At 45.7% G+C, this 13,952-nt stretch overlaps 1 protein-coding gene across 1 annotated transcript in view; it reads left to right on the top strand.

The window, feature by feature from the left end:
• ITFG2 (integrin alpha FG-GAP repeat containing 2) overlaps positions 1-5,022 on the top strand; it is a gene marked incomplete at its 5' end in the record, with an annotated part of 9,518 nt that extends 4,496 nt beyond the window's left edge. The window contains 5 exons of the mRNA XM_010080298.1: positions 1,785-1,838; positions 3,197-3,288; positions 3,825-3,942; positions 4,539-4,712; positions 4,874-5,022. Of these exons, the coding sequence (XP_010078600.1) occupies positions 1,785-1,838; positions 3,197-3,288; positions 3,825-3,942; positions 4,539-4,712; positions 4,874-5,022 (587 nt within the window). The remainder of the gene's footprint in view (positions 1-1,784; positions 1,839-3,196; positions 3,289-3,824; positions 3,943-4,538; positions 4,713-4,873) is intronic.
• Between the last annotated feature and the right edge of the window lie 8,930 nt (positions 5,023-13,952).

The following is a 13,952-nucleotide window of genomic DNA, read 5'->3' on the forward strand; positions in this document are numbered from 1 at the left end:
GTTTTGGTACCTATGGAGAATAAGCAGCTTTCACTCTTGCTTGGAGCATGTGGTCATAATATAAGGCAGCAAATTATGAATACAGATCACTTTCTTATGTCTGCAGTTGGCTGGAATCCAGCTGCATTTGCTCTGTCCAAGTATTAACCACTGCAATGCTGTTTGAGAGTGATTTAGACTGTCCAATGTAATTAGAGCTGGGGGAGAAGAGCAAACCACTGAAACTCCTCCTCTTCCCCTTCCTCAGAGTACCCTTCCTCCCCAGTTCCAAAGCTTGTTATATTTTCAACATCTCAGATGCTGCTTGGAGCAGCATGGTCAACAGAGCATGAGATCTGCTCTGTTGGATACAAAGCTTTGCATCTAGTGAGAGGTGTCGTTGAAAAATGAAGGCACACAGAATAGGGATGAAGAAGTTGTGAAAAGCCCACTGATGCTGGACAATCAGTAATGAAACAGCTGAAGAGTGCCGTGCTGACCAGTTTGTTAAGGGGAACACAGTAGATCTTTTGGATCAGAGCCTGTCTGGATGATTGTCAGCTAGGGGCAATAGAGCACTTAACCAGCTAACTGTTTGCTTTAAGGTGATCTGCAGAACTAGGGTAGTCTGTGTCTTGGGAGCGAGCAGGGTGTTGTAGCTTGGAGCTGTCTATGAGCGTGGAGGTAAGCTTGCAGTATTATGTCATTGTGGGGTAACTGCCTGTTTGCTTTCAGCTCTGATGACTTGTCCCTGACTGCCAGGTTTCTTGGCTTTCTGCAGACCTCAGGGAGCCAGTGTCTCTCCTACATTGTCACTGAAAGGATTAAGTGCAGCTGTAGTTGAATACATCTCCAGTCCTCCCCTGCTGAGTGTGATATCACTTTCAAAACCTGATTTTGCATGTCTTTTCTGACTGGTAGCTAGGTAGAGAGTGTGCTGAAGGGATGAAGCTCAGTGGTCGGGGGAGTCTCCTCTTCAGATTTAACTAGTCACATTTGTCAGTGCTGTCCTGCACACAGCTGTGATATACAGGCTTTGGAGAGGATACTGGTTACAGGACATTTGTGGCTGTATAAGCATAGCACAGGAAAGCCAGGGTTGAATATGTAGATGAGCGTGAAGGCACGTGTTTAATCTGCTCATAAAGCAAGGGTTCTCTAGCATCTGACCAGTGTGTGTTGGGAGAGGATCACAGCTTCTGTGCAGTCTTGCTTTAGCAAAAACAATGCAGTTGGTAGCATGATCTTCACAGACTCATTCAGGAGTTAGAGTGGAGGTGCTTTTGTGCAAATGTGACTGATGATTTGTCCTTCTGGCACCTTCCTGCACCTTCCCAGAACAGTCAAAGACCATATTCCTGTCCTTGAAAGAAACTGAGGGTACAGTTTGTTATACTCTTGTTTGGCTTCAGCTGTTCTTCAGTTTGTCCCTTGTCCTGCCTGTGCTTGTGTATTTCTGGAGCCTGGAGAGGGTATGATACAGTCCGCTAAAATCGGAACTGCCATGGGCCTGCATATGCATATGTGATATAGTCTCCTTGGAGCTGCCAGCAGAGCCAGACATGCCTATATCAATGCAAACCAAAGGTCTTGGATTTTGAGATGCTAGTGCCCTACAAATAAAAGCCAGCATGAAGGACAATTGCTTACAAGAATCTGCAGATATCTGCTAAGCAAATTGTCAAGGGTGGGCAATGAAGGATGCATGATGGATCAGCTTGGTTTGGATCTTTTTTTGTTTGGGAGAGGGAGGGGACAACACTCATAAAGTCATCAACTCCTGTAATTCTCTTCTCCACTTACAGGCTGCTCCAGTGAGAATAGTGGCTCAGGTCTCTTTGCCCTCTGTACTCTGGATGGTAAGTCCTACCACTGTCCTGGAAGAAAGGCCTGTGGGCGGCCAAGGCGTGTCACTAATTCAAAGCAGGGAACCAGGGGCTCAGTACTTTTGGTTTTGAAAGAAGGGAGCTGGGCTTCAGAAATGCTTCCTGGGTCAGGCAAGAGAATTTGACTCAAAGGCTCCTTCTGCTGACGTATTTTATATAAAGGCATGAAAGCTAAGACAGGAGCTGAGTTAAGAGTTCTCGCAGTGAGCAAGTTCCCCATAAACCAGGTATGTGTTAACATGCCTATACACGAGGAGAGGATGAAACATATTAAAGCTGAGCCTGTCTTTCTGCTCCTTACTGAATTGGGTCTGATATTGCACAGGCTTGCTCTCTCCAGGAAACCTGTTGTTTTTTTCTGTCTGTTGCTAATAACTACCTTTTTGTCTCCCCTGGTACAGTCTATTCATCTGTGGATTTCAAAACTTTTAAAAGATTAAGTACTTGTATGGTCCCATGGCCTGTGGGGGTAGAAGTATTAAAGCCATGCTGCAGCAAGCAGCTGGGAAAATGAAGAGGCTAGGTCATTGGCCCAAAGGCACACTGAAAGCTCGAGATGGAGAGAGAGTGACTGAAACTTTCATCTGCTGACTTCTCAGTTGCATGCTTACCCAATGGTCAAACAAATGTTTGAGATGACAATTCAACAGTGCCATTCATGTAGACAGGAGCCTCTGAACCACAGCAGAGATGTGCCCTTTTACTTCAAGGGACTTGGGTTGTCTCCAAAAGCAATAAAGGATGCTGGAATGTGAGTATTGGTAAAGAAGGGCTGGCCTCACACAGGCCTGGAGCCAAGTTCTTCTGCTGTGTCCCTGACTGAGAAGTGATAGCACAGGCTGCAATAGGACTTAATCTAACAAGCTGAACACAGCTGTCCAAAAACCAACAGTGTGGAGACAAGATGGTGTGCCTCTCTCTAACCAGATAGGCAGCCTGGGCTGTTTGGGCCAGATGTCCACTTGCCCAATGATGTCCTGCTAGCAAATTTCTGATTATTCTTTGGACCTGAACTCTGAAGCTTCTGCATCTGGCAAGGCTTTCTGCCTCAGTGTGGTTGACTCATGAACCTCATTGAGGACGAAGGGCACTGTGAGGATAGATTCATGTTTATGTTCCACTCTCTCATGGCTGCCCCTCCTCTCCACCCAAGTACTATCACAGTATCTCTGGATGATAGAAAAATGGTATGTGAGGTAAGTGTCCAGTATGGTTTTAGCAGCCTGCAGACCCTAAGTATTGAAGGAGCATGCAGGGCCCTGTGTTAGCAAACATCTTGTTCCCTTTCAATATTTTCAATACAATCTTTATTATTTTTTTTCCCCCTTCAGGGACACTGAAACTCATGGAGGGAGCAGACAAGCTGCTCTGGTCTGTGCAGGTTGATCACCAGCTGTTTGCTCTGGAAAAGCTGGATGTTACTGTGAGTGTCTGTGAATAGGGCTGGGAGGGATGAAGACAAACTCAACATGGCTTTGTGTATATGAATTTAGAAAGGGCAGAGGGAGTATGGCTCAGCTGAAAAAGGCTGGAATTATTTCAGGATAACACATACAGTGCTCTGACTGTGCCAGTGCATTCTGCGCTCACGTCAGTCTGTCCACTTCCAAGGGGTTGAGCTGTGTCTGCCTTTTTGACCTAGTAAGCCCAGCATCCTGCTATGAATTTTTCATCCCCCAGCTGCTTTTTTATCTTATTGCGAAGTTGGATGGTTTTGCACACAGCTAAACCCCAATTGTCTACAAGCTCTTATTATATGTGAGGATTACCATAGAGAAGAGAGAGATGATCTCAAAGAAGAAGAAGACTGGACAAATGCAAAATGTCTGGACAAGATGTCCAAAAGTGACATCTTGTTCATACATTAGTGTTCTGTCTCTGAACAAGCAGGAAAAATTCTTAACTCCCTCTGGGAATAGTTGAAGTCTATGCTAATATGTGATCTTATGGTTTCTGCAGGGCAATGGGCATGAGGAGGTGATTGCCTGTGCATGGGATGGTCAGACATACATCATTGATCACAACCGGACTGTTGCCAGATTTCAAGCAGATGAGAATGTCAGTGCGTTCTGTGCAGGTGGGGAGCCTGACTGCAAAGCCAGCCCTTACAGCATTTCTCCCTCAAAGCTACTACACCCCTCTGGGAGACCTGGAATCCTTTGTCCGTCTGCAGTGGGGAATAATTTCCCCGTGTGTATACTGCAGAAGGCCCAGTTAGTCTTTTCCCTTGGTGGCATCTGGGAAAAGCAGGGGTGAGAGGAGGTGCTGCTGAAGTTTGTCTGTGATGGTTTTGAGTTGGTTTTCCCCTGTCCTTTTTGGGTCTCTTGTCTTCCCCACTGCTTTTTTTAATTTGCAGACTTCTACGTTGTTCTCAAGTAAGGATAAGGAGCCCCATGGAATCAGACTGGGCCTTGGCTTTGCTCGGTCCCCTCTCTTAGACCTGCAGGAAGCAGCTTGCAAATCCCCAAGCTCGATGCATTACTAACAGTTCAGAGACACTTTCTTGGATTGTCTCAAAGGGACTTCATATACCCAAGTCCGTGTCTCTTCCCCTCACCCCAGGTGCTTGCTGCTGTCTGTGAACAGCTGTGGTACCTCATCATGAGAGGTTACCTATTTGCTTTCTCTGACCTTTTGGAAGTAGTCAGATCTCTGCACTTTTGCTTTCTGCAGGCCTCTATGCATGCAAAGGAGGAAACAACAGCCCCTGCCTGGTTTATGTCAGCTTCAATCAGAAGATCTACATCTACTGGGATGTGCAGCTGGAGAGAATGGAGTCCACCAACCTGTTGAAAATCCTGGATTGTGACCCAGAGTTTGGAAATCTCCTGCAGCAGCTGGGTGTGGGTGAGTGCAGAAAGACTGATGGATGTACAGGAAACAAGAGAGGAAGGGTTGTTGGCAGGTGGTATGCTGGGAATGGGAGTTCCAGGTACTTCTTGAGGAAGAGGGGCTTTCATACTGTCTGTTGAGAATCCCTAACAACTATCTTTCTCTCTTTTCCATAGAAAGAAGCAACATTTCTGCTGTCAAAGATCTGATTCACAAAACACTGTATTTTCCTGAGAAACAGCAACAGAGCAGCCCCGCACAGTGTCAGGACCCTGCTGGAGCAGACTCCTCTGCCCACTGTACTGTCATCCAGGATCCCTTATAACAAGTCCCATGGAGGTTGGCATCATTAATATCAGTACAAACTCTTCTCCAACTGGAATCAGGCATCTCATGAAGATGAGACTGTTCTTTTCCATCTTTGTCAAAGCTTCCAGACAGCAAAGGATGTATAGGCCAGGTTCCTTGGAGGGATGTGCTTGGCTGTAGGCTTGAGTGAAGGTGGTGGGTTGATTTGCTGAGAACCAAAAGCTGAGGAAGCTATCAACAGCAAGACCGGTCCAGAGTCCTGCTCATTGTCCCTCCATGCCAGTTTCCATGTTCTCTGCTAGCTAAAGTGCTTTATGGGTGACTGAAGGAGCACTGAGGAGAGAATAGGTGAGCTCAGTCTCTATTTTGGCCTATTATTACAACTGCTCTAGTGATTACTTCTGAGTTCTTAACAGGATCACAGTGCAGGAAATGCAGGTGGAGGAATTGAGTTAGGGAGCAAAGGCCTTCTCTCCCATTTAGATGTGTTTATAAAGTAGACCCAGGCATTATTTGCCTTTGCTCTGCTGCTGTTCTTCTTCCAATCATTTTCTCACAAACCACCTCCTGTTCTGAGGAGCTGAACGCATGTGTGAGAAGAACCACAACCTGCACAAATAAGGTGTCGAGAGATAACAGCTCCAGCAAACCCCCACTGTACTCAAGAGGCATTGCTTGTCTCCGTGTTCTTGGGCAGAGTGATCTTAAAAATGGCTGTGACTTAGCAAAGCAGCTGTGAACTAAGCAATAAGAGGAATCTCTCTTAACCATGTATCCATGGTGCTGTGAGAGCTTGGCCATTCTTTAATGAGCAGTGGAAATGCCACATTCCTGCGTGTGGTGGAGAGTGCCATGCTATTTTGGGTCCTGCACAACTGAAAGAGGTGAACTGGAGATGACATTCCACTTGCGGGTATGCAAAGTCTGGAAAAGGCCATTGCTCACCCAGGTTGCTCGTATGCAAAGGCCTAGGCAGGAACCTTTCTGCATGCTGCTGATGTTCTGCTTTTCTTCATCTCAGCTTGCCCCTTGCCTGACTCAGCTTATTAACATAGAGGCAGCAGGTGAGCCTGCTCTTTTGCATCTATTCTCTCACTTGTGTGATGTTTTATTGGACATGTATAATGGATGGAGCTGTCCCTTTGCCCTTACGGCAGCCTGAGTCAGAGCAAATATAATTCGGTGATCTCTCTTTAACAAGTGGTAACATTTAAGGATCCTGCAGGTTGTTGAAAGCCTGTTGTTCTACAGCCTGCAAAACATCCAAGGGCAGCCGTAAGCGGGAGAAAGACCTTTGTATGGACGAAAGGAGTGTCTTGCCCTTGGATCAAAAGGACTATTGTTGAAGTAGCCCTATGTGGTAGAAGGGCAGGATCTTTACATAATAAGCCCTAGCTTTTCTTTGCAGTTTCCATCCATAGATTTATATAAGCTTCTGTCCTCTGTGTTTGATAGCTGTGAAAGTTGAGGCATGGAGCAGTGAAATGGTATAACCTGCTCTGTAGTAGCTAGCTTGCTTCTTGAACCACCCTCTTCTGACTCTGTAACTACAGTGGAAGGTTCTCTCCATTTTAATGACCTTATTGAGCAGTATTTTTAAATGTTCTCCTGTCATACTAAGTGCTTGTGTAGAACTGGACCCTTCAGGCAGGAACTCTCAAGTCCTAATAGTGCTTTAGTAACTGGTGTTCAGACCAGCAGGGCTTGAGTTTATCAGCTATTGAGAGCTGATAGTGTAGGGGCAATCTGCTGATGGGCTGAACCAAGGAGTTGTCTCGAAGCTTGTCAGCTCTGGACTGTAACATCAGGAAATTGTCAGGTCTCGTGATGCTGAGATGTACAGCCACCCATCCCAGTGGGCAATCACTGTTACTTATGACGAATTAGTCAGTGGGACCACCTGGGCTCTTGTCAGTCTCAAAGTCCTTTTCTAATGAGGATGAGTCTTGCTGGTGCTGCTAACTAGATCCCAGTATATTGGTTCTTGCTACTTCCAGGTTTCTGTTTCCCAAAACCTAAAGCTGCTCTTTCCAATCACCAGAAAAAGTAAGGAGTCTCCCTTCTTTGCCTTCAGGTGAAGCAGTAGCAGTTGCTAACTCTTTATCTCCTGCCCTGGGGGCCCAGCTGAATTGGGGAGAGAAGCAGATGTCCCTACAGATGGAGTGAACAGTTTAGTTTCACTGTATTGAGATAATTTCTGCCTAGCCCTGTTGCTACGTGATTTTAATCTTGCACTTCAAAATCAGTGGAACTGACACAAAGAGGGACCATGGTGGAGGCAGGACTCTGCAGAGCAGTTGCCAGAAGCATACAACAGAAGTAACATGGTAGCAATGTCCCTGAATAGTCCTGTGTCATAGCATATGCTGTTCTTCCATCCTGAACACAGACTGCTGTTCCTCCTCTGCTTGAGGTTGTGTATTTTCTTGTCCTGTTCCCCTTCCTTCCCACTCACCTCCCTCTAATTCTGTGGCTTCTGTTTCCTCCACTGGGGACAGAAACAGGGATGGTTACAAGCAACAGGAAATAGTAATGCCTGAGTTTTCAGTTATGCCTCACACAGCCTGGCATGTGTACTGTTGCACAGGTGATGGGCTCTTCTGCTATGTGTGCTGTGACAAAAACAGATGGAGTCCTACCACAACTTGTGCCTGCGATGGCCCCACTCAACATTGTTTGGCTTTGGTGGGGCAGGTGTTCTCCACAGACATAATCTCTCAATCCATTGCTGGGACTCCAGAGGTTCCTACAGCAATGACCTGGAGCATTTTATTTGCCTGAGGGTTGGGCCAGGCTGAGCTAATCTGGTAGCTGGGTCTTACAGGCTATTGCGGTGCTGCTATTTTTTAATTTCTTTTTGAGGCCTAACAGGAAAACAGGATTGTCTACACTCATAACAGAGAACAACTCAATGCTGTCTGTCCATGCCAAATATAAACCTTTATTAGCAACACAAGTGTAAGGGGGATACAAATGGTTGTATGACTGAAACTGTTTTATGCACACCAAACTTTGCCATACAGGTCAAATGATTTCCAAGGAAGGAAGGTCAAATTAATCCACGTTAATTTTTGAGAAGAAACAGGTAAAGGTTAATAGGGGAGAGATGACATTTTCCTAAGAACCATCTTTAAAAGAAAATGGGGCAAAAACAATGAAATGTTGGACAGGGCAACCTGTGCAACCTAGCCCTCTTCTCTTGTTGGCCTGAGGATAACATTGCTGTGTGCTGTGCAAGCCCAGGTGTGCTGCACTGTGGAAAGCAGAGGTGAGAAGATAAGGATGCTACAGATCACCTGTTCCCCAAAACTCTGAAGCTCTTAAAACCATTTGAGAGGAAAGATGCTAATGTTTGAGGGTTTCCCCTGACAGTTTTATGTTGCTTATAGCACATAATAACTTGCAGATGCATTTTGCTCCTGTGCCCCTTGTGTGCAAAGGAAAATTAAAACTGGCTACAGAAGAATTAATTGGAATGTATTGGGCTTGTGTGGCAAGGTTTTGGTAGCGGGGAGGTTACAGGGGTGGCTTCTGTGAGAAGCTGCTAGAAGCTTCCCCCGTGTCCAATAGAGCCAGTGCCTGCTGGCTGCAGGATGGACCTGCTGAGCTCATCAGTGGTGGTGGTGGCACCTCTGATAACATATTTGAGAAGGAGGGGAAAAAAAAAAAAAAAGGGAGACAACAGCAGTGGAGAGAGGAGTGAGAATATGTGAGAGAAACAACTCTGCAGACACCAAGGTCAGTGAAGAAGGAGGAGGTGGTGCTCCAGGTGCTGGAGCAGGGATTCCCCTGTAGCCTGTGGTGAGGACCAGGGTGAGGCAGGCTGTCTGCCTGCATTCCATTATGGTCAACAGTGGAGTGGATACCCACGTGCAGCCTGTGGAAGACCCTACATGGGAGCAGGTGAATACACCTGAAGGACAATGTGGGAAGCCCATGCTGGAGCAGGCTCCTGGCAGGACCTGTGAACCCATGGAGAGAGGAGCCCATGCTGGAGCAGGTTTGCTGTCACGACTTATGACCCCGTGGGGGACCCACACTGGAGCAGTTTGTGCCTGAAGGACTGCACCCCGTGGGAGGGATCCATGCTGGAGCAGTTCATGAAGATAAGGACAGATGAACTGTAGCCTGTGGGAAGGACTCACATTGGAGAAATTTGTGGAGGACTGTCTCACTTGAGAGAGACTCCGCTCTGGACCAGAGGAAGCATGTGAGGTATCCTCCCCCAGAGGAGGAAGGAGTGGCAGAAACGAGGTGTGTTGAACTGCCTGCAACCCCCATTCCCTGTCCCCATGTGCCACTCAGGGCTGGGGGCAGGTAGAGAAAGCGGGAGTGAAGTTGAGCCCAGGAAGAAAGGATGAGTGAGGGGGAGGTGTTTTAAGATTTTTACTTTCTTGTTACTGAACTCTGATTTGATTTGCAATAAATTAATATAATGTTCCCCAAGTCAAGTCTGTTTTGCCCCTGATAGTAAGTGGTGAGTGATCTGTCCCTGTCCTTACCTCAACCCATGAGCCTTTCATTGTATTTTTCCCCCCCTGTACACCTGAGCAGCTTTGGTGGGCGCCTGTTGTCCGGTCAGGGTCAATCCACCTGTACTGTTCCTTGGTCGAAAGATTACTTTCCTCCTTTTCTTCATGCCCTGAACTCCAAAGAGATAGTAGAGGTATTACAGTCAATACTCTGTCTCTGGACTGATGGGGTTACCTTATACTTTTGTTGTAACTCATTGCTTGTTTGTCCTTGTCAGCCAACACGAGCCAGAGTTGGAGTTAGAAGTTGTTCCTTCCCACGCAGCAGAAAATGTCTGCTGCATCCTACTCAGGAGCAGACTGGCGTACCCACTGGTGCCAGGAAGCCTTTTGACAGGGTGGGATATGCAAGACACATTTATATGTCCCAGTGTCAGCACACAGCAATTGAGGAGTCCAACAGCATTCTCAGATACTGGAGGTATTTGCAGATAAAAGATTCATGGCTTTGGTTGTAATGCTCAATTTACTAGTGAGAAAATAAATGAAGGGGTTTGCTTTGTTTTCCTGAGACATACTAAACCCACTGGCCATCCCTGCCCTCATTTTTATGATCTCTTTGCTGGAGTTATTTCTATAACTCTTCAGATACATCCTGAAATTTGCCAGTGGGGTCTCTTGAGAGGAGGACTGACTGCAGACATGTACTTGGCTCAGAGGTCTTCAGTTCTGTACCTCCTCCACTAGCAGTGAAAGAAGGAGCAGGCCTCTGGGAGTAGGGATTCTGTTCAAAACCCAGTGAGCCCAAGCTCCTGGAAGTGGTCATGATTATGGGTTCAGACAGGCTAGGTTTACCTCTCACACATAGGCCTTGGAGGGTGCCTCAGAAGTCCATCTCCCCATCCCTGGACAGGTTCAGCCAGACATATCTCACACCTGCCATGGTATGCTTCTCTGTTCCAAAGACTTGCTGTGACACACGCTTCTCTGCAGACTGTTTCACAACTGTTGCATCCAGTCTACTGGAACATAGCCTTAGTAGTAGCTGACCACCAAGGCAGTTCAGAGACATTATCCCTAAAATAATCACATTCCCTTGTCTATATTGGAGGGATGGGCCTCATCATGAGGAAGTCAGTGTTGGATGCATCCAAGATGTGCCTGTGTCCTGCTCTGAGGTGGCAGTTTGTGCTACATTTCTGCTTTTCATATGAAAGTATTAGCATTTTTTGATCTCCAGTGGAAAAGATCTTTAGATAGCTCTTTCCTTCTCCTTGTTGCCCGAAAGCAATAGATATGACTGGAATTGGGAGTAGGGAAGTATATCTGTATAATAGGCTTTTCCAAAAGAAACTACGATTGAGACAGTCTTCAGCCTTGCCAACCCACTCAGAAATTACTTACAGGGCTCCCTGACATAGGAAGACTTTAAAATTACCATGTTTGTAGACAGGGTTGAGTTTGCTTCTTTGAGATGTTGTGAGTCCTGTTTTATAATAACATCTTTTAAAGCCAAGATTTCTGTCTTTCACAGTGGAAGCTGGGATTCCTATGTAATGACACAAAATCCCACTCACCTCCCTCTAATTCTGTGGCTTCTGTTTCTTCCACTGGGGCCAGAAACAGGGGTGGTTACAAGCAACAGAAAATAGTAATAGTAAAAATACTGGTCTTTGGAGAAAACACCACTTTGGGCAAAAATTCAGAAGGCATGTGTTAAGGTCAGTAACAACATGTCATTTAATGCCAAGGTGTCAGCTGTGGTGTTACGACCTGCAGCTCTCATTTAGTCATATAAATATTTTTGGGGTTTCTTTTTCTGTAAGCTCTGCCTGCAACAAAGCTTGGTGGGGAGGTTCCAGGATAACTGTTGGCAACTGATTCCTCAGTGTCTGGGTAGAAGAGAACTTTACTGTGTGGACCTGCATGTTCAACTGACATGGACAGGAGGAAGGTGAGAAGCATCTCTTTGCTCTGGAACTGATTGCACAGCCAAAAAGAAGAGCTCTCACGTGCTAATTTAGCACTTGGCTTGGAAACATGCTGTCAACGACTGACAAGTGGCATGGTCTACACTTCTGCATGCGATTGTTCACAACAAAGAGGAAAGGCTGGCAAGAGAGTGGCACAACATGAGAAAGTGTTAGCAGCCAAGGTACAGGAAAGTGTTAAAAGGATCATCTAAAAAGGAAAGAATTCATTTTGGAAGAAGCAAATCTGTCACTTATCTGTGCTGAAGAATGAATTATTTGCTTGGGGGAAGGTAAGGAGGATACAAAGAAGGATTCATTACGCAGAGAAGCGAGGGACAGATGGGGCTAGTGATTTTCATTTACTGTAGCACATTTATTCACAGAGGAACCTGAACTATTGATGATTTGAGAAATGAGATGTGAATCACAGAAAGGCTTCAGAAGAACTGGAGGATGTTCTGAAGGTGAGCAAAGGCAGAGTTATCCCAAGACTGATATGTAGGGACAGCACCTGGTGAATTTCAACAGCAGCTAGTGTCCAAGTATCTGCAGGGCTGTAAGTGACTTCCAATAGTCAAAACTGTCAACTCAAAGTCGAGCCGATTTTCTGTAGGATCCTGTCCGGCACACTTTAAATCATTGGAAAGATTCCTGTTGGCTTGAGTCTGAGTTTGGGAAGACTCCGACTCACCTACACCCTCACCTTAGCCAGAGTCCAACTCCAAGATGGACACCCACCAGGCATTGCTCCCACACAGAAGTGGCCAGGACTGAAAGCTGACAGCGGCCCTCTCATTCCTTTGGCAACCACTTTTGGGCACCAGCAAAGCCTGGCAAAAGCCCTGGGGCATTCTGGAAAGCAGCAGGGCCCCTTGCAGGCTTGCACAAAGCCTGGGTAAAGCTTTGGGGCACTCTGGAAAGATGCGGAGCCCCTTGTGGGCACTGGCAAAAACCATCAATTAGGGTTTGGGTAAGGGTTAGGTGGTTGGGTTTATGGTTAGGTTTGGGGTTAGTGTTAGGTGTAGTGTTAGGAATATGTTTAGAGTTAGGGTTTAGGGTCAGGTTTAGGGATTAAGTTTAGTTATATGCTTAGGGGTTTAGAGTTAGAGGTTATTAGGGACAGGGTTCGTGTTAGGGGCTAGGGTTAGGTGGCTGGGGTTGGTTGGTTTTAGGGTTAGCTGTAGGGTTAGTGGTATGGTTAGAGTTATGTTTAGTGATTAGGTTTTAGGGTTACAGTCAGGAGTTAGAATTAGGGATAGGGTCAGAGTTAGGGATTAGGAATATGGAGTTAGCATTAGTTTAAGTTTGGGTTTGGGGATTAGGGTTAGCATCTTAGGGTTAGGGTTTAGGGACTAGGGGTTAGGATTAGGTGTTAGGGCTAGGGATAAGGTTAAGTGTAGGGTTACTGGTTAGGGTAGGGTTAGTGTTAGGGATATGGTTAGGGTTTAATATTAAAATTAACATTAGGTTAGGACAGGGGTTAGGATTAGTGGTTATAGTCAGGGTTAGTGGTTAGCGTTAGCATTAAGGTTTAGTGTTAGTGTTAGGTTTTGTGGTTAGGTTTTATGTTAGGGGTTAGGGTAGGGTTAGGGGTTAAGGTTAGGGATGGCTTTAAGATTTTGAGATAGGGTTATGGTTAGGGGGTTTGGGTTAGGATTAGGGTTTTTGGGTTAGGGTCAGGTGATTAGGGTTAGGGGTTTAAGGTTAAGGGTTATGGTTAGGGCTTAGAGTTAGGGTCTGCTTTAGGGTTTAGTGTTACGGTTTAGGGGTTAGCCTTAGTGGTAGGGTTAAAGGTTTGTTTTAGTGTTAGGCTAGGGTTAGTGACAGGGTTAGCATGAGGGCTGCGGTTAGGTTTAGAGTTTAGGGTTAGTGTTAGGGATAGGGTTATCATTAGGGCTTAGGGTTGGGAGTTAGAGTTATCATTAGGTTGATGATTTGGAATTAGGTTTATGGCTATGAGATTAGAGTTTGGGGATGTAGAGTTAGATTTAGGTGGTTAGGTTTATGGTTAACGTCCACGGTTAGGGGCTAGTGTTTAGGATTAACCATAATGTTATGGTTAACATTAAAGTTTAGGGTTAGGTTTAGGGATTAGGATTAGTTTTAGGGCTTAAATTTAGTGTTAGGATTTACAGTTAGGGTTAGCTTTAGGGGTTAGATTTAGGGTTTAGGGTTTGGGTTAGGGCTAGAGTTAGCTTTAATGTTCAGGTTTAGGGTTTGTCTTTTTTTTTTTTTATAGATCATAAACATTTATCAATAATAAAAGAGGTACTGGACCTGGTGTCTGTTGGCTTTAGCAGATTACTTGCCATTGTTCCATATGCCATTTTTAGAGGGTAATGAGACTAGAAAACTAGGTGAGTTGCTGCATATAGGAACTGGTGCTTCATCTATTGCGAACAAAATTTTTTCAGCAGACTTGACGGAGGTACTATGTACATTCAGATGGTTTAGTACAAGTCTGAACTGTCATTAAAGACCCCTGGGTTTGAGAAGCCAGT

This window comes from Pterocles gutturalis, unplaced genomic scaffold (assembly GCF_000699245.1).
Source record: "Pterocles gutturalis isolate BGI_N339 unplaced genomic scaffold, ASM69924v1 scaffold10014, whole genome shotgun sequence".
Lineage (NCBI taxonomy): Eukaryota > Metazoa > Chordata > Aves > Pterocliformes > Pteroclidae > Pterocles > Pterocles gutturalis.